Source organism: Chenopodium album, chromosome 10 (genome assembly GCF_948465745.1).
Source record: "Chenopodium album chromosome 10, dcCheAlbu1.1, whole genome shotgun sequence".
Lineage (NCBI taxonomy): Eukaryota > Viridiplantae > Streptophyta > Magnoliopsida > Caryophyllales > Amaranthaceae > Chenopodium > Chenopodium album.
In genome coordinates, this window is record NC_137843.1 from 8,896,475 (window position 1) to 8,924,224 (window position 27,750).

Consider the following 27,750-nt stretch of genomic DNA (forward strand, 5'->3'; position numbering starts at 1 on the left):
TGTGTGAATGATGTATACCATCTACTCATAATCGACATTTTTAAAACTCTCCTTTAGATTAATACGTAAGTTAAATATATATTTTTAAAAACTTATTAGATTTGTTTAAATAAAGTATCAAATTTTTATAATCTATGTACGGATAATTACATAAACTAATAGTTGAAATTATTGGCAAAGAATCCAAGCATGCAAAATGGATGAAGTAGTTTAAAAACTTACAAATTTCCATAGATTATAGCTCTTATCTAAGGTGACAAAATCAGTTATTGTAGTTAGTCGTTAGATAGGCGTCGAAAAAAAAAATAGTGGACTCGCATACACCATGAGTAATCATATGCTGTCTCTGACATCTTCGGTTATTTTGAATGTATTTTGATGTTTCTTATATAAAATAATTGTGATCAATTCTATCATCATTCTACCAAGCAAAACTTGGTAAACCCCACTAGAGGCAAATTGGGATGGGAATTTCTTTACTTTTCTCCCCCTTTTACAAATTGTCTAACCCGTTAATTCGGATTGGGTTAGACTTATGAGAGATTCTGGCCCAATAAGTTCTTCTCCTTACCGTGTAAAAAAAAAAAAAAAAAAACTTTCATCACTCTAAAGGCTCGTCCTTTCTTTTTATCAGCTTTAATGGAGTGTTTAAACATAAAGTAGGATGTGTTTTATATGTGAAATATCTCTTCATTGAAATTAATACAGTAGGTAGCAAGTGTTTTTTTCCCTTCCTACAAAGTACAAACTTAAGAGATCATTATTTGAAACTTTGGGCCAACAAAAATCAAACATGAATATAGTCGGGCCTTTTTTTTTTTTCTACATTGGGCCTTTATTTATTTATTTGGACTTAAGGCCTGTTTTGATTAACTGAACTGAATTTATTGGAGTGGAACTGAACTGAATATTTTATGAGAGAAGGAAATTAAGAACTGAACTTATTGGAATTGAACTGAACTGAACACTAAACTGAAAATAAGCTGAAGAGAACAAACCCTTAGATATTATTTATATTTACCAAATCCATTACGAGATTTCCTATACTTAACCCGTTATTGATCAATAATCATGTATGGATTCAGGGCCTGTTCTCTTTAGCTTAATTTCAGTTTTGTTCAGTTCAGTTAAATTTAGTTTAGTTCCGTTCCTAATTTACTTCTCTCATAAACAATTCAATTCACCTCTATTCAGTTCAGTTCAATTCAGCTTTAATCAGTTCACTTCAATAAATCAGAATAGTTAATTGTTTCTGGTCAAAAAATTGAGGATCCGGTGCAGACTGCCGCATAACTGCCTGTTTTTTTGGTAGTTAGGAAGTGGGTCCAAATTGGACATGAAGCAACTAGTCAAGTATCTCAAATTCAGTAGACTGGTGACACTGGTCTCTCTTCAGAAATCCTCTGTTTTGCCGCACCTAACTGTCAAGTGTCAATAGGAAGTCCGGTAGTTTCAAAAAACAGACATTCAGTTTTTCTCACCTTATTGTCAAGATTTCATACTTATATTTAGCTTAGTTTTCCAACCATTAAATTTCGTTTCTTCATTTTCTCATGGCAAGATTCAAACTTTCCTCCATTTTCACCAAAAAAAAAAAGAGCCCAACTCACCATTACCTCGTAAATTGTACCACAAATAACTATTTTGTGGAGTTTCTCTCTGTACTTCTTCACCGTCTAAAGCTTGGAAGTAATTTTTATCTTGATTTTGATTTCATTGATTAAAACCATCAATTTCATGTATTTTTGATTGATTTCAATAGGAATTGAAATGGGTAGTTACTAATTTGTTGAAATTTTGCAGAATGAAATGATGGGAAATCGCAGACTAATGAAGAGAAGGTTTATTCTTGATTATATGCTTTTGCTCAAACTGATAAAGCTTTGGCTTTTGAATATGTTGAATCAACTGAGCAAGGTGAGGAAATTTTAATTATTTATTTTTTCGATTATTTTTTCCTTTTTTTTTTTTTTTTTTTTTTTTTTTTTTTTTTTAAGTTGTACACCATGTGTTTGATAAAATGCCTTTAAGTTGTTGACTTTGATTGAATTTGTCTGAGTAAAATGAGAGAATGTGAGAATGGTTCTAACTAGATTTTTGCCTGAGGGGCTATCTCTTCTTGAACATGTAATTCTAGACACAGTGATAGGTTAAACAACTTAAGAATTAAAAGATATTTACACCAGGTTTATCAACTCATAGTCAGGAATGTGCCTTAGACAATTGCAGGGTTTCGCTTTGAAAGTAGGAAACAATGCAACTGCAAGCATTGAGAAGCAAAGGGCAACAACCACGTCTCTGAATAATTTTTAACTCGTGCATCATAAGCTTTTATGGAATGAAGAGAGGCCAAAGTTCATAATCTTCTACCTAGTACAATTGTACAACCCACTTATATATGGCAATATGAACTAGGATTTCTATAACTGGTTATACATTATACGGAGTACAAATACTTTTGTTATGGCATTATAATAGGCAATAACCATGAATGAAAGGTTGTGATGATATTACTGAAATTATTACTGTTGAGGGATGGAAGTAAATTACGCGAGTTGCTAAAAATTCATTTCTTATGTTCCCTGAAATTTGCCATCATACTAGAGTAATTATCATAGAGATTTGGCTCCTTATTTTGGGCTTACTTTTGTTCATAACATGGCTTTTTAATATGATCAATCATCATTCAATCCTTATCTTTTGACACAGGATTGAGCTTTACTGAAACTGACAGAAGACTGAAAGAAAGTAATCTTAGTGTAAATCTAATAGTCTAGCCAACATTATCTTGCATAACTTGCGACGTTTTAAATGGCTGCATCATGCTGCTGGTACCGGTTTCCATAAGTGTCACTTTTCGTTCCTAACAGTTCAAAATCTATTTCAATGGTTTCCGTCCCTTAAAGATAAAGGTTCCATGAGCCATGCATAGTCATCTTTCGCTGATTTCTTCATCCTCGCAGGAATACAGTAGCAGCAAAGCAGCTCCGAAGCTTTTTGAATATTTAAGATATCCAGTTAAATCCGAAGATGCACTTGTAGAGTTGTTCAGCAGGAAGTAATAACTCGAGTTGGTCAAAAACATATCGTGCCTGGTGATATCATCCATTTTGGACCAGGTGACCTTTTCCTTGGCAATGTGAGGCTTTTAACATCTAAGCAATTGACTGTAAGGTATAACAGTTTTAATGGATTCTTGACTATAACTTAGGTTCTCAGAATGTCCATTATGCACTCTCTTATATTTTAGCTTCTATTAATGTCTAGAAAAAATGATGAAATCCTACTTCTATAACAGTCAGTCATCATTAACTGGGGAATCTGGAGTAGCTGCAAAAATCACCAGATCTGAAGAAGATCAAAGCACACCTCTGCTAGAAATGAAAAATATATGAAGAAGATCAAAGCCATTTGAGTCATCCAGCAAGTCGCGATGGATGCAGTTGCCTAGGATAGATAATTCTAACTGATGTTTTATGTTTTCGGATAAGGAGTCCTTAGCTGTTGGTACTGAGCTGCTTGTCATGGGGAATGACATTATGTCCCAGACTCCCAGGTCATTGATGGATATAGTATACTAACAAACTTTTTGTCGTCTGGGTTGAGCACGAACTATCCTAGGTGTTTATTTGGGTCTGCAAGCCTTGGTGCAATGGCCATCTTTGCTGGTGCCGCCTGGTGGTTGTGATATGCAGGGAAATAGTCTTAGTTTGAGACCCTTTCGAGCATGATCAAACCAAGGAAGATGTGATCAAACCTAGCAAAACCAAGGAAGATGGCAATTGCACCAAGGCTTGCAGACCCAAATAAACACCTGGGATAGTTCGTGCTCAACTCGGACGACAGAGTTTGTTAGTATACTATATTCATCAATGACCTGGGACATAATGTCATTCCCCGTGACAAGAAGCTCAGTACCAACAGCCAAGGACTCCTTATCCGAAAACATAAAACATTAGTTAGAATTATCCTAGGCAACTGCATCCATCGGCGACTTGCTGGATGGACTTCGTCTGTAGTTTTATATGTCATTCTGATGATGCCACACTAGAAGCACTCAAAGGATTCAAATTATGGGAGAAAGCAGAAATGGGTTACGGGTTCTTGGAGTAGCTATGAAGCAGCTAGAAATGGTATAATTAATTTTTTACAAACTTGCATCAATCCCATACCAAACCTATTGAAATTTGAAAGTAAAATGTGGTTGCAGAAGATAGGTGTTGGAAGGAAACTTTATGGTGATTCCAAAGAGTCAGATATGGTGTTTCTTAGCCTAATGACATTCTATGATCCACCGAGGACTCTGCTAAGCTAGCTTTACGGCATTTGGCTGAAAAAGGAGAAGCAGCAAAAGTTTTAAGTGGTGACTCTTTACCTCTTGCAATAAGGATTTGTGAAGAGGTAGGCATCAGTACAACTCGTAATCACTGGACCCAAACATGAGTTACTTGACCCTGACACTTTCCATGAAGCCGTCAAAAAAACAACTGTACTTGCTCGGTTAACTCTAACTCAGAAGCAACGGATGGTTCAAGCAATGCAGAATAAAAACGTGGGGATATCTGTTGATCATGAGGTTATTTTTTTCAAGGTCTATTGACTGTCATCAGAAGAAAATTAACTTGTATTCGCACTCATTGACAACATACAAGATTTTTGTATAATACAATTAGGATTAAAGAAAAAAGAACAGCCGCATTCAAATTTCTCTTCAGATTTTGTAAGAATAAGGTAAATGATGTCTGTTACAAAATGTGATGCAAGAACAAGTAGCAGGTCAATAGTAGGAAAAATATGACGTCTGAGTCATACGATCTAGGTGAGCTGCCTGTATAATAGAAGCACATTTATGAAAACGTACACTATCAGTATCCAGTACATCTGAAGCACAAGACAAAATCAATGGGACAATATATATATACTTACTGAATTGAAGATAGTTGTTTTTAATGTTCCATTCAAAATCCCAGTGCTTCCTGTCATTTTTTATTGTCCAATAAGCCCATCCAAATGAAGCAGCATTATAAACATCTAACTGTGCTTTACCAAAACTCTGGTAGTCTTGTTCTGATCCGCTTGTTACATTCCATTCATTCACCCATTCACCTGAAACTCAAATAAATACATTCATATATATCTGAAGCTCATTGATAGAGTTTTCGCAAGGAATTTTCATGGAAATTTGGCAACAATTGCAGGTTTTTTTAATCTTTATTACCAATGAAAAGAAGTGGACCACTTGCATTGTTAAGCTGTTGCAGTTGAGCTTCCCTACTCTTGTATATATAGTCAATATTCTGAGCTGAACTCATATTAACAAAGAAAGTATCAAAAAGGTTGTAATAGTGCAGGTCCACCACAACATTTGAGAAGCCTATGTTAGCCTGATAAAGTTCAAGAGGATCTGCATTGCCGATTCTCTGGCAGACTATAACATAAGCTGTTGGGGAATATTTTCTCACTGTCTCATAGCCTTTTTGGTAATAGGAAACCAAAATGTCAAGCGGAACTCCTGCAGCCGATGGTTCATTCAAGAGCTCGATTCCCAGCAATGCAGGGTGGTGTGCATATCTGCAACAACAAAAAAAATCAGCAAGTTGGTGATGCAGAAACCAACGTTGTCTAAAAATGGACAACCATATAGATTTGAGGCAATAAGGCTTCATCCTTTTCATCTGAACGGATTTTTCCCGAAACATTATGCTGTAAGCCTGTAAGGTGAAAAGAACAAAGCCCAAGAAGCTTTGGTGTGAGGGGTATACCTGGAGGCCAAGAAGTCAATAACATCCAATGTTTTATCAATATTATCTTGTGACTTTGGCCAATCAACTGAGCCGTCTCTGCTTGCACTATGTTCCATTCCATTTTGAGAACCGGGGGCAGCATGAAGATCGATTATGCACTTGATATCATATGTTCTGAACCACAAATGTAAAATGCTTGTCAATACAAAGGAAAACTCAAAATTCACCAATAGACTATATACTTCGTAAGTATTAGAGCAAAGACCTACTGAGCCCATGAAAATGCATCGTCTAATGCTGCCAACGATCCCCCAATGAAAGGTGCAGGAGGATCAGGATCAAAAGCAATCCACCAGCCCACAGGGATCCTCACCGCATTTATCCCACGTGTACTGATAAAATAAAAGTCATCTCTGGTGATAAAGCTGTTTCTATGTTCCTGTGCTTCAAAAGGTGAAGAAAAACAATACATGTAAGAATCAGAACAAATAGTGTGTTTTCTGAACTTCTTCATTAAAAAAATAGACTGAATACCTCACAGGCCAAGGAACCACTAACCTACTCCCTCCGCCCCACATTAATCTATTGCTTCACATATTAGAGGAAACTTCTATCCGTAAAGTTGAGGCTCACTCGAAAGACTTAAAGCATTGGCCCCATACCTTACAAGAAATTGGATTAGAATTGCAAACAAATACAGCATACCTCCAGAACTTCTTTGGTCTTAGCATGTCCATATCCATTTGCAAGCTGGAAATCGCCATTAAGATTATTTAACACTATTGTCATCTCAAAGGTGGCTGCATTATCATCCCATCCTGGTGTCCCTTGATAATCTGCTGTAATCTGGCTTTCTGTCAGAGCCTAAATTGTGAGGCAAATCACATAATTCTTAGTAACCAACATTCTGAGAAGAGAAGCCGACTCTGTGACTCTTGGCAGAAAAATTTGTTCAGCAAAACAAAATTTTGCAGAACACCATGCAGAATATTATGTAATATGTATTAACACATTAGTCCAAGAGTTTTGTTTCCCCCTTTTATTTTCCTGATCATAGTTGTCAGACAAGGACATTTGTCAAGGTACTTTGAAATTCTCTGTTAGAATTTTCTGATGATTACTGCACAATCATTAACCCGATCATAAGCTTAAGAGTTAAGATGCAAATATATACCTGCAGGTAGATGCCACTCTGAAGTTTAATATGAACTCGGCTGCTATTGTAAAGTCTCTCTATGTTAAATGTCTCATTGGTTGCGGGTGCACCTGTAGTAGCTGATACAGAGCTTCCTTGACCCTCACAAGTCCAAAATTGCCCTTGTGTGGAGCGCAATTGGAATTCTTTCTCGGACACTCTCCATAACTGCAATCATTTTGTTGAATGCCTTGAACATAATTTTCATCAATTGAAAATTTAAATAATCAGTAATCATATCTTAAAAAACATAGAGGCATGAGTTCAGAAATCCTGATTATATTGCATATTTCATCACAACAAAATGTTGAGCAGTTCAGTAAGTTACTGACCAAAAAATCAGGCAGAAACAACCTTTCAGATTGCTGTAACTAAGCTTATTTTGAAAATTCAGATATACATATTGTCTAACAGAAAATAGTTCTTAGTCATGTCAGGCAAAAAAAAAAGTTGCACATCCATGATCATAAACCAAAATTACCAATTTCCATTACTCTATTACAGAAAAACTCATTGACACACAATTACAATATTACATACAAGGAATTCTGATTCCTGCTTATGATCATATCCTGTTAAGCACACAAGCAATAACGTTTTCATGTAGCAAAATGAATAGAGTATCAATCAATTCCGAACCAAACCAAACTAAATGTATGTAAAAAACCACACTTTCAACTTGTAAGTGACAAAGTAGTCAAAAACAAACCCGAAACGTTTCCCAGGAAGAAGGTATATCCCTACTGACTGAGACATTTGAGCCACCTCCATTTTCAGCAGAAACATACTTCTGCAATGTCACTGACTTAAACTGCACTTCTGTCCCATCCTACATTTTCATTGAAACACAAGCATAAACAAACAAAGTCACTATAATTTATTCATATCAAAAAGATTAATCAAACAAATTCCAAGTCAAGAAATCTCACAAGCATATCTCCATTGAGAATTCCATCAAAAAGTGAAGGTTTAATCCACCCTTCTATCACCAACCACCCACCTAAATTCACTGCTCTAACTTTTGAATTTCCTTTTATTCCTTCAACTTCATTCAATAATCATCAATCAAAAACAATAATTATCAATCAAAAACATGAAAATTATCACAATTAGGATTAAATTTAAAAAAAAAAAAAAAAAAAAAAAAAAAAAAAAAAAAAGCAAAATGTAGCTAAGTTTTTGGTAACCTTTTACCTGATAATGCAGCAGAGAAGAGGAGACAGAAGGAAAAGAAAAGTGCCAAAACCCATTTCTGGAAAACAAATTCCATGTGAAATGTACAATTCATCTCCTACAAGATTAGTTCTAGAAGAAGAATATCATAAAGTAAGAGGAAATTTATCCAAACTCGTAAGGAAAAAAAACCCACTTTGAGCAGAATCTTAGGTAATTCCTTTCTTTGAGATAAATCAATCCCAACAATTATACTAAGAATGATACTCCTAAGATAATTTATGGCTTTTAACAACGTTCATGTATGTGAGACTGATCAGTTCTTCGTATATGATCCAAGAATCATTACATTACTTACTATAGAAACTTTGAGAATGCTCATAAAAAATTACAACGTAGCATCACAATAAGGAAAAGGTTATTAATAGGTGGATTATTTTATTTTTTTTTAAATAAAAAGAAGATGGTAGAAGGGAAGAAAAGAACAAATTTGGAGCAACTTTAGAGGAACAGAGAAAGCCCAATTTTTCCTGTTGTGTGCCATGTTAGGCTATTAGGATTATAAGGTTTTTGATTGTTGATCAACCACCTTAGTGCAGCTGAAAAGGCATGCTTATCCTAACCGAATCAACATTTTTCTTAGGTAGAAAGTTCATTAAGTTGACATTTTTTTTCTTTTTGGACAAGGATAAATTGAACGTATAATGTCATGTAACTCATGTTCAATTAAATTTACAAGTCCAATTTTTTAGAAAATAATGTAAATTATGGAGAATAATTTTGTTAGTATAGATTAGAAAAGCTTTTGGTTCATAGAACACACTTTTAATTTATACAACAATGTGCTAATTTGATGTAGAAAGATATGGTGTGTTGTGAAAATTATAAAATTCACCTTATGGTGACTCAACGTGGTTTTTTTTTTTTTTCATTCATTCATTATCATGAACCAAAAATATCCTTAGATACACCCAGATGTACATAATTAAGAATATTTGTCTTGTAGAAGGTTGTTTCGCTCAAAAGTGAGAATAATTCAGTTGTCCCCTTCTCCATACCAACCTCATGGGTGACATCCGACGTTCAATAAAAAAATCTCAATTTAAAGTCTGGTAGATTCATGTCAATGACATTTGTGGAAATTGCTATGGACATCAACCTCAATTTCAAAGTAGAGGGGGGAGATTAGGGAACTCCCCTACTCCTAAGCAAATGTAGTTGGTGGGGCTCAAACTTATAACTTCAAAGTCATAAGGTAAGTTCCCCATCAACTCCACCAAACTTTAATTGATACCCTGTAAATATGTTAATTGCACACAAATAAGGGATGATCAATTAAAATAGAGTAGGAACAAACACTAATAACTAATTACTTGTAATAATTATGATATCATAGAGCATAAAAAATATATATTGCGTGAATAAGTTATTAATCAATAGGTTACCAAACATCTTGTAGAAAAAAAGACCTATTTTTCATCCAAAAAAAAAAAAATCCTTTTTATCATGAACTCCTGTGTTATTTAGTTTGAATTTTGGCAAGTGTTGGCCTTTTTTTTTTTTTTCTTCATGCAATACATGCTACCTATCTACATTGTTCCTCTCAGTCCCTTCTTGCGTTCCTCTCAGTCACCCTCAAAATCGTAGGTCGGTTCACTTGATAAGACAGCCCTACCCCATATGAAGATGTCACACCCCACAATGAGAATTGAGAAATGACCCAACAAGGCCAACATGGTCGTTCGTCATAGAAATGAGAAAAACGGTATGTTTGTTTAGAGAGATGGGGATAAAACGTTCTTGTATCCTAAATTCCTAATCTTGTTCCCAATCTACATCAAACAAGTGAAAAAAACATTAATTTCCCCTTACTCGTATAGTCATATATCACACGCCCCGTAAAATATGGACAAAAATCAAGGAAAAAACAGTACCCTGTTTGAAGGAAAAAACAACAATGATGTCAAGCTGCTGACAGCTTTAAAGTTCAAACCTGCTCTTTGGTCCTAATGTTCATACCTCTCTAACATCAAAACTAACTGCAGCAAACATTTACACACACTTCAAGGAGAAAAACAAGGCAGAGTCTGCGCCTGACGTACTCAGCTAGTGTACACCAATTAGAATCTTTGTCAGTTAAACCTTGATCAAAATGAGTTTTCACACCAGCAGACGTAAATCCCTGAAGCTGAATTGTTTTAACAAGATCAAACAAAGAAAGTAACATATGAAATAGCAGACCTAGCAGTAACAGAATTCCAGAGTAACATACATAATCTTAGGGTATCCGACGAGTTTTTGTGAAAGGAAGACGACTTCTAATGCGTCTTTAGTAGTCCTCTCGATACACTGACAGAGTCGGAGTATCAGATTAAAAATGAGCTTATTTGCTTCGGTATAGTTGAACACTGAAAATAATTCAAGTACTACCGAATGTCTCATACTCTCATTACTTTAAAGCATTCGCAGGTCATTCCTACAAATAGATCATGATAGAATATTTTCTAGCATGATAGAATATTTTCTAGCATGAACTCATATCATGATGACAGATTAGATCAAACACAGCAGAATTTCAGCTACAATTGTACACCCTTGGCTCTAGGAGCTTTGATTTTGTTCAGACAAGTCACTCGAAAAATCTACAGCAGAAATAACACAAAATGACATCTAGGAGAGTTAGTTCTGCTGAGACCTGTGTCTGACACAGGTGCATATTAGACAGTCTAGTTATGCCTTAGTGCCTTACGCCAGTTACTTGAAGAGCCAGCCTAATCAAGCCATACATTCAAGGAGGGAATGCAAGTGCTGATTCTAAATGGGAGAAAGAAGGATAATCAAATTGAAGATGAACGACAGTCACATCAGCTGACAAAATATGCACATGACATTCAATGTAAGAAAGGTAAATCTATCAGCAATATATGTTGGGCAAACACAGAACATTCAAGCACTAACCCAAATATGCAACGATGCAAGGTAAACCTAGCTGTAAAATTTCACTACAGCAACCAAATAATACTTAAAATAGCATATAATCAAACTTTTCCAGTAAAAGATGAGCGGTTGCAGCAAAAATAAAGCATAAACTGTAGTTCTTGATGCCATTATATTGTATCAATACTTCCTGAGTGCAAAAATTGCAGAGGCACTCTACTCATAAATAGTGGCTTCAATTTGAGTAAACCACAATCGTTGACATAAAGATTTATCATATTTACATTAATTTATCATATCATACCAATGCCCTATCCTCATTACCTATATATGCTCCAATGTCTGAAACAGCCTTCGGCAACAGACAATTAGACCAGCTTTGTATTCCTGAGAGTTCGGTATGTTGGGACCATAATTCACCCATGTATAGCAGTATAATTATTGGAGGCGGTAAGCATGTCTTATTACATTAGCAAGATGATCAATCCACCTTATTCATAATGGAAGAATTGAGGCCTGACTTTTTGACCTGCGAAATGAAAAGAACCTGCTACTCGAAGACAACGATCTCTTCATAGAAACAGGACCCTTCTGCAATGATAGACCAATAGAGGAACTCTTCATCAACAAACCTGACATACTCGATCCCCTCTTATTATCACCCCCTTTACCTGAATCAACTTTCTTTTCCTGCAGAACAACCCCAGAATTCCCACCACCAGAACACCCTTCATTGCAACTCCTATCACTAAAACTCCCTTCATTGCCCACAACAGCACCACAGGCTGCAGAAGCAGCAACAGCATCGAACGAAAACGACCTCCTAACCGGCTCCAAACCCTCCTCCACCCCTCGAAACCGATGATTCTCACCTAAATCACTATAAATCCTTAACTCACGATTCTTCTTCAAAATCTCAGCTATCCTTACACCCTCCCCAAAAGGCAATCCCCTCAAAACATCCTCTTCTCCCCTCGAATTTCGATTACTACACTCGCGGCCTCCCCTAGACACTACCCCTCCATCATCCTCCTCCAAATTAACCCTTACACCTTCCTCACCGGAACCCGAACCACTCGAATTCAACCCCCTTACACCAGAATCACCACTCTCAATCTCATTTACAATAGGAGCCCGGCAAAGGGGGCAATTCTTATGAGACCTCAACCAAGTATCAATACAAGAAACATGAAAAGCATGACTACACTTTGGCAATAACCTAAGATCATCACCTTCCTCAAACTCAGTCAAACAAACAGAACAAGAAGAATCACAACCATCGACAAAAAACCCATCAATTTTTTTATACTTAAAAGCAGTTATTGAATCAATTACCGATTGTTGAAGCCCAATTGTTGCGATATGCCATATTGGGTGGTCCACAACCGACCCACCATCGTTCATCGAAGCATCATCGGAGCTCGCCGGAGAAACCCCTCTTCTCCGGTCAGTAAAACGAACCCTCAAAATGATAGTACAAGTCGTAAGAAGAAGAAAGGAAACTCCCAGAATACAAACAGTAGCAATCAAAAAAGGAGCTATATGACTCTGAGAAGACGGCGGCAATGGCGGCGGAGGAAAAGGTGAGGGGTCAGGGATGACGGTGTAGCAGTCGGTAAAACAGGGTTTGGTGAGGTTTTCACAGCTTGGTGGGAAGCAATAAATGCGGCCATGATTGGGAGAGTCTGGCATGATAATGGAGCTTGGAAGAGATGAAAATGGCGGAATTTTGTTAAATTTGTTGTTTTTTTTTTGAGGGGTTTGGAATTGGAATTTGCATGGTGTAGAATTCGAAGAAGTGAGTGCGTTTCAGTTGGGTGGAAGGGGAGTTATGAATTTTTCCTGTAAAAAAGTCAAAAGGGGGAAACTTGAAGTCAAAATTCCGCGTATAATTAAATGGAAATAAATAAAAATGGTGGGTGGAAATTTACTGATAAAGATGGGAGGAGAGAGAAAGGAGATGAAGAAATACGTGGAGTTTGTTCTGCGAGATTAGTGGTTTTTAAGTTGAAGGCCGGTGCTCATTTTTTAGATTGATGTAATAGTGCGTTATCTTTTTTTTTTGAAGAATAGTGCGTTATCTATAGTCTATACTTCTTTCATTCTTTGGTGTCCGAAATACTAGTGCTGACTAGTAGTAGTCTACGGAGTAGTAGTCTAGTATGTCGTGTAGGTTGGTTAAATCGAATTTATATTGATGATGTTTATTAGCTAATTACTTCTGATTCACGTATTCGACTCTATTTATAGAATTAAGGCTTTGATTGATTAATCAATATTGATGTTTATTAGCATGTTAGGTGCTCTATATATTGGTTAGACCGGATTTATATTAATGTTTAGCATGTTTTGCATATTGATTCTAGATCGAATTTATATTATTGGTGTTGAAAATTGAATTCTATTAGGACTAATGTCGTCTTGCTACTCTTTTAGAGATGAAAGAATGCAAAAAAGATGTTAGATTTTAAACTTTAAATAGGATTGAAGTTTTGCGAAGTAATTCTCATTATTAATAGAATAATGATTATGAAGGGTGATTTAATTTTTTTGTATGAGTCAAGGAGTATATGTCATGTTGAAAATTTTACGAGGTGAGAGTAGCAATTGTGGGTTGAGGTCATCTAGCATGTCATGTATGTAGGTTAAATCTTGTACTGGTGTGAATAATTTCAGTATTTTGATGCTGAAAAGATGTAAAAATATAAGTTTGCGGTTTTTGAATTGTAAGCTACATGTATAATTCTTCGCATCGCATAGTTGATTCCTTATTATTATGATATGCATGATCCCTTGAATAAGTAAGATCTTCTATACTATCTAACAATTAAAATTTTTTGTTGATTATGATCATATAAGTTATCTAAGAATCAAAAGATCTTTTGTTGATTATGATGTGATCTTATAAATTGTCTAACTATTAATGTACATGATTATATTACCAAAATCTCATAATTAAATTGAAGTTTGTTTTCTCCCCAAACTTGGTATTCAGGATCAATTCAATCTCCTAAAACACACAATAGAAAACTAAATTACAAAATAATATAATAATGAATGAAACTTTAATTTCCACCTGTTCATTTTCTTTTTCTTTTTTTTTTTTTCATTCATCAGTTTAAACTAAACCTAACTTTTTTTTTATTTTTTATTTTACTACTCACATGTACTATTTTGACTCTATCTCTTTTCAAATTATCTCCTTACCTCTCTTCTAAAACTCTTTAAATTTTATTTGTATAATCACATTAGTCACTTTTTTTCTTCTTAATAAACTTTTATTCAATCGGTTATCTGATCTTGCTATGCTCTTTTTCCTTTTCGGACGATTTCTTATGACAATTCATGTTAATCGACACCGATAGAAGCCCTTTTAAAACTTGCTAATGGAGGCTAAGGTTTGAAAATTGAGAGAGAAGAATGTAATACTATAAAGTTGTATGAGATCAAACAAAACTTGCTTGCCAAAATAAAAATAAAAAATTTAAAAAAAAAAAAAAAAAACATTTTAATTTGGGATGTACAGAAAAATAGGGGGAAAAGGAAAATGTTCCACTTATTGGCCCATTTAGTGCATGAGAGGTTAAAATTATAGCTCTAGCACTCCTTAATTATTTTTATTTAAAATATAGCATTCACATGACATAATGTGAGCTTAATTTAGTCTATCAGGCTATTCGATCGGGGTTGTATATTACCCTTATATAATGTTGTTTAAGATGGCTATGCTGCCTTTTGGCCCTTAATAGTCATCAATTCATCATCTTGCTCTCGATTAAAACCTCAGAGTTTAGATCTTAGCCTTGAAAGATACATGATAAAAGACAAAGCTTGTGAACTAATCATCGTCCATTTCTCTACCTAATGCTACCAATTAAATTAATTTAATTATTAATATTTTTTTTTTTGAGTAAAATTAGTATGGTTTTTCTTTATTGCACCAAAAGAAACCAATTTAGATTTTAATTAACACAAATTTTTAGGCTTCTAGTGTTAAAATGGGCGGCTTTACCTTTCAATCGCGGAGCAATATTTATTTATATACGAGTAGTTTGTTATAAAAATAAAAAAATAAATAAAAAATAAAAACCTTGAGTCGTTTAAATTGAGTCGGTCCCCATTGATATTAGACATCAACAAACATTCTTAATATTATAATGGTATTGTTGTAAATAATAGGCAAGATTTTTGGAAAAGTATTGATAGAATAATGGAAAGGTGAGGTGGACTCCATTGTGCCCATTTGTGGGTCAATCTGGGGAGGAGAGAGAAACAATGCCCCCAAAGTGAATCTCAAACACTGAAGGAATCCACACCAATCTGATCAAACCCTATTGGCGGCGAATCTCAAACACTATTGGCGGCGAAATCAAACGACAACCTTAAGTAAAAAGAAGTAATTTAGGGTATAATTAACCCCAAAGGGTAGGTGTTAAACTCCTCCATTGTTTCCACGGTTTCACCATTAAAGATAAGCTTTCAATTCATTGCTTCACCATTGAAGATGAACTTTTCATTCTCCATTGAAGGCAGCCATAAGAGTTTGCGTTGGTTGAAGGTGAATTGACGATGATGACGGGTTTGAATCACGGGAATGAGCTGGAATCTTTGTTCTTACAATTTTGCCCCTCACTAACATAGTTGAAAAGACTACAACATCCCTATATTAACAAGTTTTGTTGATAACTTATATCAACTTTATTTTCTCGTTTAAATTATTTACCAAATATTAACTAACAATGCAAATAGCAGGTAGCTAGAGTACGTTTGTGATAAGTACATCAATGGCAAAACACTCCCCAACATGGCAACATATATACTGTTGAAATCTATTGTAACCCACTTGTGAATGTCCTACATTGAAAAGGAGAGTTAGTTTCACTTTATAAAGTAGAGGAGTTATTCCTACTATTGTCAATTGGTTTTAGTATGGAAGCTCTAAAGCCTTATTTGTAGACCAAACACTCCTCCTTGTTTGCCCAGACCCATTTCAAAAAAATAAAAAAAATAAAAATAAATAAATAAATAAATAAAAATAACATATATTGTAAGTCTTAAATAGTGTAGTTAGTTGAGTTTAGATGAGCTAATACGTACATTGGCCCGTATAAGGCTGTAAGCTACTTCATTAATTTCCCAGTAAAAATGAGAAAAAAAATTTGATAGAATTAAAGAATTAATCAAACTTAAGATCTCATAATAATAATTGCAAGGTTAGATCCATTTGGAACTCGATGCTTAATTTAGTTTGTTATTATTACGACATGGAGCCGTGGAGGTTATCACTCTCGATATAAATTTCAATAAAGAGCAAGTTGTAGGCGATGTGGTGATGATTTCATGATGACATTCATTCTTATGGAAGGAATAAGAGGATGTTACACTCACCTTAAAGCTAGAGAAATATTATATATCAATTAATTAAGAGCACAAACATTAGCAACTCACTTCAAAGACAACTTGTAATTGTTAATTAAATTCCCTAAATCTCTATATATTATAATTAACGTTGTTAACTTGTTAATCAAATTAAACAACAAAAACTACTACGAGTATATCATACGAGTATATATGCATGTTTAAATGTTTAATGTTAATTAACGCGATAATTCAGGCAGCAAGATCAAAGTCCTAGACCATTTCAACTGCTTGCACATCTAAAAATGTTCAAAGAAAATAAAATGGCTTAAAGTTGACTTGTACTTCTCAAAAGTGACATAATTCCAAAGTGATTTTAGATCGAAAAACATCCATAAATATTTGATGAAAGCACTAGTATTAATATTTATATCTATGCCTTCCTTTAATTCTTATATTTTTTCATGGAAAATTCATATGCACAAGTTACATGTAGCTGTCCTTGTGAATATTTATCATGCACCTAATCCTTCAATAGTTCAATACTAATAAACATTAATAATACATAATGGCTTACAAACTTGTATAATCTCATATTTATAATGGAGACATTGAACTCGAACAGCCTGATTAGACTCCGTAGAATTCAAACATCGCAAAATAGATCATCTTCGAGTTCTACAAATAATCGAAGCAGCTTCGTCGATATATCAGCATTCAAGAATCAAAGAAGGTCTAGGGTCTTGAGTGATTCATTAGCTTGGAGCAATGTTAATACAAGCAGGAAAAATTATGTGTAAGTTTTATTTTATTTTATTTTTTAAGAAATTTATGGCATTTATATATTATTCCAATATTGTTGGAAATTGAAGTAACTTTAATTTCTTGAATCTGATCATGCATGCAGGGGAGTAGTATTTGCAGGGCAAGGCAATAAAAATGTTGAAGGATCAGCTTCCAATCCAGACCCTTTTGGAAATTTTAATTGGTATAATATTCATCATAAATTCTAAATTTTCTAAAGACATTAGTTTCATTAATTATATTCCTTTTCAAATAGGTGTATCTAATTCTATCAAACAGGTATAAGCTAAATAGGTAAATCTTGTCAATATAATGTGTTCTGAAGTACTTTTTGTATTGGAGCTATAAGATATTAGGAATGAACATGTTGGTAATTGTTGTGAGTTTTTAAGTAATGCAAACTTTTGTAGAAGTTTCCCATGTTAATTTAAATAACAAAACAAGTAAATCATGTAAGTAAAACCCTTTGAGAAATTATTTAATTTAGTAGTCCTCTTGGTGAGTAGAGCACCACATAAAAATCGTGATCTCACGACGGGAGTGTCAAAATCATTTTCCAAATCCTTTCATCATATCAGCAAGTATCATCCTCTCACTCTCTCTTTTCATAACCTATATCAAAATTTTCTTACTTTAACACTATCGATCAAAAGCATACGCGCACATCCTCACTTCTTTTCGTTAATATGTCACGTACGAAGTACTTCGTATATGTGTCAATTGTTAAGATTCTTAGGAATAAAATAATTTAAGGACATAAATATCAATAAGATTAGCTACAATCAAATGAAGTGGTCAAAGTTCTACCACCTGTATTGGAGACATCTTTCGTCGTGCATAGCATAATTCTACTTCCACCACCAATTAACATGAATATTAACTTTGAAGATTGGTAATAATTTAGTATTATGAATTATATTAGTACGAGTATATGTTAAACTGTCATGTGATGTGATGCGTGCAGGTTAAGGTGGTTGGTTGGTGTAATTTTGCCACTAATTTTACCCTTTGCGTCTAAAAAATGGAGCCGACTATTGGCAATCAAAAGTAAGTATACACTTTCGTTCCCTTATTTATTTAATAACATATGTAGTATATATTAGAGTACACTCCACATTATTAATAAATTAACATAGTATTCTCACTCATTAATTTAAGTTGTGGTTATTTTATGACAAATTAACATAGTATACTCACTAATTAATTTAAGTTGTGGTTATTATAAGATAAATTAATCATATGGTACGGTAGATGAAGTCGACAAGGTGGTGGAGACAGTTGAAACAGTGGTAGAAACCGTTGAAACGGTGGCTAAGGAGGTGGCTCACGTGGCTGATGAAGTGGCACATCAACTTCCAAAAGATGGAAAATTGCATGATATTGTTTGTGATGTAGCAAATGTTGCGGAGGAAACTGCAAAAGATGCCCACTTCGTAGATCAACTCATTGAAAAGGCCATAAAAAAATTTTCCTTTGATCTTTTGGGTGCATGGCCCTTGTTGATACTCTTTGCAAATAGTACATGTAGCCTCATCCATGATAAATTGAATCTCAAAGTAACGACGTTTGTTTTTATTATTAATATGCGTTTTTAATTTATTTGTTACGTACAGGTAGAAGGTATGGAGAAAGAAGTAGAATTTGCATTTGAGGGTGAAGTATTACACGACGAAATAGCCACGAAAGTTGTACCCGATGATGAAGATGTTACAAAGGGCAATATACAATCTGAGAAGGAACTCCTAGAACAAAAATATGGTATAGCCATGGAAGTGCCACAAGATGAGATTGTCGATAATCAACCTAAATAACTAATCAATTAAGTATGAATTGTAACACTTGAATGTTATCTCATGTAAAAAATTAAAAAATAAAATAAAATAATATTCATGCAACGTAATTATCAAATGTAATTATACTTGTGTATATACACCTAATAAAAAAGGTAAACTTGATACACGTTTGGTCTTTCGGACTAACTTATACTTCATGATAACGAATTTAATATTACAATTAGGTTATAACTAGGTGCTCTATATTGATAAATAAGACGAAATTTATTCAAGTCTACTTAATTACTAGCTTAGATAACGTCAAATACTAATGCATGCAATACGGTTAGCTTATTTTCTGATCCGCCAAGCCGGCCATATGATTTGGCAACAAATTTCACATACGTACGGCTTTACCTTGTAATTCTTAATGTTGACAATTTTTACATGAAATTTTTGTAAACATATACAAGTAACATAACAAGTTATTCAGAGACAACAGTTGTAGAAAGAGATCTTGAGTGAGCTTGTATATATATATGTGGTAATATTCTCATGTAGATAAACTGTAAACTAGTTTTTTATCAAGCGAATTTGGGATAGCAGTAAGAATTGTATCTCTTAATTATTATTAAGGTTAGGGGTTCAATAATACCACTAATTAAGGGTATGTACCTTTGGGGAAAAGTCCCCTACACTCCCCACCCCTCTCAAAGGGTTTATTTCACTAACCCGGACTGAGTTGATCGAAAGAATTGTAATTCCATAGTGATGCTTTCTTACCTACTAAAAAAACTATAAGAAATTACTTAGTCAAACATTACAAATTGACGTGTCACGAAACTTAAAACAAATTGTTCACAAAGATTGTAAGATAGGGTAGTTAGGCCTGGGGCCTGTTTTGATTGAATGAACAGAGTTAAACTGAACTGAACTGAACTTATTAGAGCTAAACTGAACTAAACTGAATATTTTATAAGAGAAGGAAATTAGGAGCTGAACTGAACTGAACTTATTAGAGTTGAACTGAACTGAATTGAACTAAATTGAAAATAATTGTATCAGAATATGGCCCAAGTAAAGTTTGGCTAAAATTGTGGGTCATTACTCATTAGGGTTGAAAGGAGGACGATGGGTTGGGACAAATGCTAAATTATAAGTGAAATGATATGGATAACGATTAAATTATATTGTCTAACTTATATACCTGTGAATATGTGTTCAATTTCACTTGTCAATGTTAAACAACCCATAAAATAATGTTGTGAATCATGTCTCATATCGAGTCTATATTTTATGGAGGTTCAATCTGTAGACTAACCCACTAGTTATGTACCGTCTCAACACTCTCAAAAGGGAAGCGCAGGTCCAGCATAGCCTAAGCTCACATGCGATCATGTCATAGCAGCAGCAGCACACATACATCATATTCCACCTGCCACTGTATCATACTTGCATGCATAAGCCGCCAAATGTCATTCCTTGAATAAATTAGCATATTTTATGGGAGTATTAATTAGCTTGTTTTTACCTAGTAAGGGCCTGTTCTCTTCCGTTGAAATTCAGTTCAGTTCAGTTCAGCTCAGCTCAGTTCAGTTCAGTTCAGTTCAGTTCAGTTCAGTTCAGCTCTTATGTCTAATGATATTGCTAATGATATAAAGCCAAATTTCATTCTTTTAAGCTCTTATTACAACGACGCAACAAATAATAATAATAATTATTATTATTATTATTATCAATAAATAATAATAATAATCATGAATAAATAATAATAATAATAACAATAATACTAATAATAATAATCAATAATTAATTATAATAATAATAATAACAATAATTAATATTAATATTAATATTAATAATAATAATAATAATAATATCGATACAATTCATTGTTCAAATGGTTCTATTTTTTTGATACACATTTCTATTGTTAATCTTATTGAGAAAATTAGAGTACTACACAACTTAAACTAATTTTCATAGTCAGTTAGTTCTTCGTCTTCTTCTTGTCCACCAAGCTCCTCCATTACCTCGGCATTCCTCTGAACTGACTCCCATATCTGATCAGTTATTTCTTGTCGGACAATATCCATAGCTGCTTTTCTGCTACATGTAAGTGTTTTGTGTTCTTTTGTCATAATACTATTTTATTTTAAAATTAAATAGTATATGTGTTTAAAATATTTAGAGGTTTCAAGTTTTTAATATATTTTCCATAAATTTATAATTATATTATAAATTTTATAATTATGTCATATGAAATAGTACATTTGTATATACACATAGGTATAGTAATATATAATCAAAGACCACTAATCCGTAGTTAAAAATCACTAATTAATAAGTTAAGTTCAGTTCAGTTCAGTTCAGTTCAGTTGATTTCAGTCAATCAGAACAGGCCCTAAGTTGCGTGGAGAAAGGCTACACATACAATTTAACATGACAGCCTTTCATTGGTTATTTAATTGAGCTCCAAAATCCACTATTTTTAAAATTTCATTTAAATTCAAATGAAATTTCTGGTTTTTAATATTTGAATTTCAAATTTTTTTTGTCTTTTTCAATACTTACATTTAATTTTTGAATTAAATTATAAAAAATATTGGTTATTTTTCTTCCACCATGAACAGCAAATTTCCAAAGAATGATAGCAAGAGCCATGGATGTTCATTTCTTCATGATTTCCTCGAAAACCTTAATCTGATAGTAACCTTTAATCAACGAAAAAAAAAAAAAAAAAAAAAAAAAAAAAAAAAAAAAAGAGGATGCTTTCTATGGTTTATTGCAGTAAGTATAAAGAATTTTGATGAGTTTGACGGTTACTTAAAATATACATTAATCATGGTTTAGAAGTGAAAAAAGGGAAGAAGAAAAAATAGGATCTTTAATCAACGGACTGTAATTAGTCTTTGTATGAACTATGAAAGGATAAACTTAAAGAAAAATAATGAAGGTTGTTTGGGAAGAAATCAAATATCCGTAGGAATGATTTTTTTTTGTTTTTTTTTAAGGACTCCGTAGCCCGTAGGAATGAAGAATGATTGGAAGAATGACAGTGCGTAATTTGAGAAATACCAGAACAAAAGTTTTTTTTTCCTTTTTTTTTAACAAAAATTTTAAAAATGAAAAAAAATGAAAAGGACAAGTGGCACCCTATATTTCTTACTCCGTATAAATTTTTATGTTAGTAGTATAGATTTGCATGTTTAACATAAATTGGTAACAAAAGAATACTTTAGTAACCGTGTATATGTTAGAGTCAAATAAACAATAATTATAAACCACTTTTCTAGTAACATGATTTTAATTATTGTAAACCCATGAAATTACTTAGCAATAATAAGTTGTTAATGTTAGAGACAATCATCTAGTTAATACATTTGATTTGTAATTAGGATCATAATTTGTGATCTTTTGTCTAAAATATAAATCACATACATCATACACTATAGCTAAGTATAAATTACATACATCAACAAGAAAGAGATCGTATAATATAAGTTATGGTAGAACCAAGTAGTTGAGTTTAATTTTTTGAAACAAAAACAACTATGATGAACTTGTTTATTTTACAATGTGTTATATAGTATAAATAAAGAGAATAAAAACAACCAGTTTGACCCTTGTATATAACTTAGGGCCTGTTCCGATTTACGGAAAATAACTGAACTAAACTGAACTGAATAGAACTAAAATGAATTGTTTATGAGAGAAGGAAATTAGGAACTGAACTGAACCGATTAGTAGCTTTAAGTTGAACTGAAATTAAGCTGAACAAAATAGACCCTCAATTCATCGGCCGTTGCATATTATATGTAACATTTACTAAAAACTGTAGCTACACATTTCAACAAATGTTTTGTTTTATTTTTAAGTTATCATTTCTCTATAATCTTTATCTCCCTCTTTTATCACATACATCAATATATTTCATTCTCCATTCATCAATTCATCAATATATTTGATGTGTTTTATAATTCCCTAGTAACAACAGATGTTTAATTGGTAACCCTTGTCAATAAATTCAATTACAGCTACTTATATTACAAATTATAAATGAATGGAATAATTGAGGTTATTTTATTTATAGGTATTATCAATCAATAGTGATAGTTACTAAACAATTATAAAGCTTTTGATGAGCCAGGACGCTGGAAGAACTACAAAGCATGACATGGTTAACAATGATTTTGTCAAAATCTATGGGATATTAGAAGTTCGTCAAAATCTGAATAATTGAGATAATTGACATAACATTAATTAAAATTAAATAAATATTTAAATGAATCAATATAATGTCTTCCGAATTTTGTCAAAATCTGAATATTTGAGAAAAATGACGTAAGATTAATTAAAATTTAAAGAAGTATTTTAACTAAATCGAACATGGTGGATAGTTGAACAAAATCTAATTTGTTTGAACTAAACTGATCGGAACAAGCTCCTAAATTTTTAAAACTTTTCACCAAAAAATTCGCCGGCGGCTTTAATGGCTTCAGTCATTTATTTTCTTCGCTAATACTTTCATCTTCTTCAACTTTAGTGCTTTTAATGGATAAAACTTTTTTTACCAGTAAGATGTATGGTAGATTGTTTGGAATTTGAGCTAAATGCATAAAAATTTCTTATAAAAATAAAATAAAATAACAAAAATCAAACTTGTATTTAATGCTCTACTTGGTGCTATACATTCCCAATTTCCCACCAAGATTCCCACCTAAAATGGTATTAGGCGGCAAAATGGTAAAATATTTCCCCTTTATTTTCCCTCTTCTTTTTTTGGCTCTCGATGATGTGGCAAAATCTCATTGGTATTGTGTGTTGGGACCGTATACAATGATTATATGTGTATCACCTCCCGTTGTGTTGTGTCAGGCTTTTATGCAAAAAAAAATAAAAAATGAAATATATTGAAGCATAAGCCCAAACCATAACATGGAAATTTGGAATGCACCCCGTCAAAAAAAAAAAAAAAAAAAAAAACCAACTTGGCATACACAACATATCATATACTGTATTCAGTTGGTACTGTATCATGTCTTTTCGTGCTAGATTGTGTCATGTTTATAAACCTTGTCAATGTTGTTTTTGTTGGCTATTTCCCTAAATTAGATTTTTTTTTTTTTTTTTTTTTTTTAAGTGATACGTATACAATTTTGCAAATCAAAGTTCTGTATATGAATACATAGTGATCTAATTTTATAATCTCATGCTCACAAGATATTACAATAGTATACAACCAAGCATCACTTGAGATTAAATCTAGTTTGATTATTAAGTGATTGTATGAGTAATAATTGATATTGGGTTAATATCAATTTTATTTCTATTTCATAATTTTTTTTTTGGCAGCTAGGAGAATGTCTAATATTATTGTTCTATTGAAAATACAAGCTAAGAAGACAAATTGAAGTCGTCAAGCTGGGCTGCTGGGGCCACTACACAACCGACCTCTAAAAGAAGACTTTATCATCATCATTAGGAAAGTACTTAATTATTGGCTACTTAATTAGTTATCCTTCATCATAATTATTTATTTTAAATAATTGGTATAGAAATATCTATATTTATTCATCAAATCAAAATCTCTTACCAGATGCATGCATGGAATTGAATTGAGATGATTTGGTTTAGATGAGGTGGGCGATGTAGAAAATAATTTGCATATGTGTACATGTGGCAACATTACAAGCAAAAACATATTTCCAAATTATATTTATTATTGAAAATTTAATAACAAAATTATACTCCAATCCGTGTTATTAATATTTATAATTTTCTCATTTTACATCTTAGATAAGGCCTTTATATAATTTTTAACAGCGTGTTTTGTGTATCTGCGCTTAAATAACAAATTAATGCCTATAATATAAGCCGAATAATTCATGTAATATTGAACGAGTAACCCATGTAACATTGACTAAGTAATCCATATAAAACTGACAAAGTAATCCCTATAACATTGACCAAGTAACCATTATAATACTAATGAAGTAACCCCCTATAATAAATAGATACACAATGTGGCCAAACACATATAAAAGTTTTTTCATTTCTAAGTACTGCGTATTACTCGTATTATCTTATCCCCTAATAAACGGTCGGAGAAAGGAAACATTATAATATGATACGATACGCTATAATTATTAAAGATTAGCATCTTGAATAAAGACTATTTGGATAATGGAATTTGATTGTTTCAAATTATTCAAAGCATAAGAGTTGACCTTAGGTAGACTTGACCACTCTATTTCAATCCCTTTCTATATATGCTAATACTATGAGAGGATCCGCACCTTCTACTTTAATTTTTCACCTCATCCTATTTTTTCTACACCAAATTTTAACTGAAAACATCTCTTGAATATCCATTAGCATCTTTTTGTGAACAATTATTTTTAGCAACTAGTGTTGTCCCAGGTAACTCATTATTTGGTCTTCGAAATAGTTTTTCAAATGGTACTTTTTCCTAAGGACCTGTTTACATTTACTTAATTTCAATTCAGTTCACTTCAGTTTAACTCCAATCAGTTTAGTTCAGTTCACTTCAGTTCAGCTTCTAATTTTCCTCTCTCATAAAATATTTATTTCATCTCAGTTCAATTCAGCTCCAATCAGTTTAGTTCAGTTCAGTTCAGCTCAGTTCAATAAATATGAACAGGCCCTAAATTGTGAGAAATTACAACAAATAAACATGTTATCTTCCATGAATTATGCAGGTGGAGTAGTCCAAACCCTTAAGTTTGTCCAAATTGAGTGTTTACTCCTTTTGCCCCTTAAAAATAACTCCATCTCTACTTATTATTTTTTATACTACCTGACGTAGTATATAAAAAAAAATCCCTAACACAATAAAAGTAAGGATGATTTAGAAGAAGAATAAGATGTGAATAAACTCGGTAATTCTATATTCTATAGGTTAACCTATTTTCGAGCAAGCCACCCTTAAATGTTTGTCCAAAAATAATTAAAATGCTTAATTCCTTGCTTTTTCCAAGTAATTCATATTTAGTGGAATCTTTCAATATTAAAAGTAAGAAAAGTTGTAACGTTTTGTCAATGATATAGCATCCCACACACGCAAGAAAAGCATTTCCCCTCAGCAAAACCAATTTAAAAATAAATTAAATTAACACCCCACCATTTTTTGAGGTATCCACTTCCCTCTCAACCACCCTTTTTAACTTAAAACTTGATCAACATATATAAAACAAATAAAAACATAAAGATTAGAAAAAAAAGAGTCTCTTTCTTCCACGCCTCAAACTAACAAATTTCTCTCTTTTGTGTAAAAATCTAGGATGACCAAAACTTCATACATACCTTAACTGACCTTAGAAAGGAGCCACTCTAATGGCTAACTGGGCCGGGGCGACGCCGAAGAACCAACAGATGTTTAATGTAAAGGGGTTTGATGAGAATGATTTGATGATGGGTGTTATGTTGTCACAAAAATCAGGAAATGATCTTATTCAAAACTGTGATCTGCCACCCCCTTCAAAAGTCTTTTCAGGGTTACCTGACAATGTAACAGTAGTCAGTCCTATGAACAGAAAAAAAGTGCACAACTTTGTGGGTGATCATGATCATGGGGATGAATTTGATGTTGGGGATAGAAAAACGGGGCTTCTGAAGGCACTAAGGTTGTCTCAGACACGAGCACGCGAAGCAGAAGCTAAGTATGCCGCGATTACTAAGGAAAGAGACGCGCTTGCCTGTGCTGTCGTGCAAGATTCGATGCAGATTTTTGCTTACAGACAGTTTGTGAAGTTGCTTGAATTTCAAGTAACTCAGCTTCAGCAACAGCAAAAACAGCAACAGCAAGTCTTCTGTGATCATGGGAAGCGAAAACAGGGCGACGAAGGTGGTGATGAAAGTGGAAGTAATGGGTTGACATTGTTGATAACTATGGCTTTCTGTTTGGGTATAGCTGGGGTTGGAATTGCAGTTGGTTGCAAATATGTTTTCTCTTAGGTTTATGGAAACTAACTTGGGTTTATATTTCTGATTCTGATGGGTTGTAATTGGTTTAAATTATAATAGTAACCTATGAAATTCCTCTTTTCTGCAAGTATGAACTCAAATTTGAGTGTAAATTCTATGGTACAGGCTTTTTTTCATAACTTTCTGCTTCAATTTGCCAAAAACTGATATTCTGCTAGTTCAGACTCCATAATTTCTAGGCATTAGGTATTATAAGGCAACATTGTTTTTACCTATCTTTAATTAAATAGCCCATTCACAAAATCACAAGTCTTTTTCATCTAACAACTCAAGGTACAAAATTACAGAACCAAACATTTTCAAATTTTTCTCAACTATATTCTTACACTCATATTCACAAATATATTCCACAACTATTATATAACAAATCAAATCATATAGGTTGCATACTAATACCAATTCTCATCATCATCGAATTATTTTAGGATGGTGAGACTCTGTTTTCAGTACACAGTTAATACAATTAACATTATTTGAATTACTGTCAACAAAGATGTGAGATTTACTATACTCTGTTACCTCATACAGGTTCACCTACAGTTCTCAACGACCTTACCGTTACAAGCAGTTGTGCCATAGTTGATGAGAATTTCACCCCGAATGATAATAGAATAATACAAAGTACTAATTTACAGTTGCAATTCTGGTAAAGTTATCCTTTTTGCATTATCTCCCAAAAGTTCTTACAGTCTGTTTCACACCAAAAATAATTGGAGGTGTAGCGAAAACACTCAATTCAGTCAGGTAAAATCTAGAAAAT

The 27,750-nt window shown here is 33.1% G+C and overlaps 3 protein-coding genes across 5 annotated transcripts; 1 reads left to right on the forward strand and 2 right to left on the reverse strand.

Moving 5' to 3' along the window:
- Nucleotides 1–4,329: 4,329 nt before the first annotated feature.
- LOC145563437 (putative glucan 1,3-beta-glucosidase A) lies at nucleotides 4,330–8,453 on the reverse strand. 3 transcript variants are annotated; one of them, XM_081623885.1, is made up of 10 exons: nucleotides 8,134–8,453; nucleotides 7,869–7,984; nucleotides 7,649–7,768; nucleotides 6,919–7,107; nucleotides 6,450–6,608; nucleotides 6,014–6,183; nucleotides 5,763–5,918; nucleotides 5,219–5,571; nucleotides 4,927–5,106; nucleotides 4,330–4,828 (listed from the first exon to the last, which is right to left on the reverse strand). In XM_081623885.1, exons 1-10 carry the CDS (start codon nucleotides 8,225–8,227, stop codon nucleotides 4,746–4,748), a joined length of 1,620 nt encoding a protein of 539 aa, XP_081480011.1. In that variant the 5' UTR covers nucleotides 8,228–8,453; the 3' UTR covers nucleotides 4,330–4,745. The 3 variants fall into 3 exon arrangements, with proteins under 3 accessions (XP_081480011.1, XP_081480010.1, XP_081480009.1); XM_081623884.1 differs by having other exon boundaries at nucleotides 4,330–5,106; nucleotides 5,237–5,571; XM_081623883.1 differs by having other exon boundaries at nucleotides 4,330–5,106.
- A 2,662-nt stretch (nucleotides 8,454–11,115) lies between these two features.
- LOC145563438 (RING-H2 finger protein ATL52-like) lies at nucleotides 11,116–12,846 on the reverse strand. The gene has a single exon (XM_081623887.1). The coding sequence runs from the start codon at nucleotides 12,739–12,741 to the stop codon at nucleotides 11,545–11,547; it is 1,197 nt and encodes a 398-aa protein (XP_081480013.1). The 5' UTR covers nucleotides 12,742–12,846; the 3' UTR covers nucleotides 11,116–11,544.
- A 13,493-nt stretch (nucleotides 12,847–26,339) lies between these two features.
- Nucleotides 26,340–26,960, forward strand: LOC145564734 (uncharacterized). The gene has a single exon (XM_081624951.1). It carries the CDS (start codon nucleotides 26,340–26,342, stop codon nucleotides 26,958–26,960), a length of 621 nt encoding a protein of 206 aa, XP_081481077.1.
- Nucleotides 26,961–27,750: the final 790 nt, after the last annotated feature.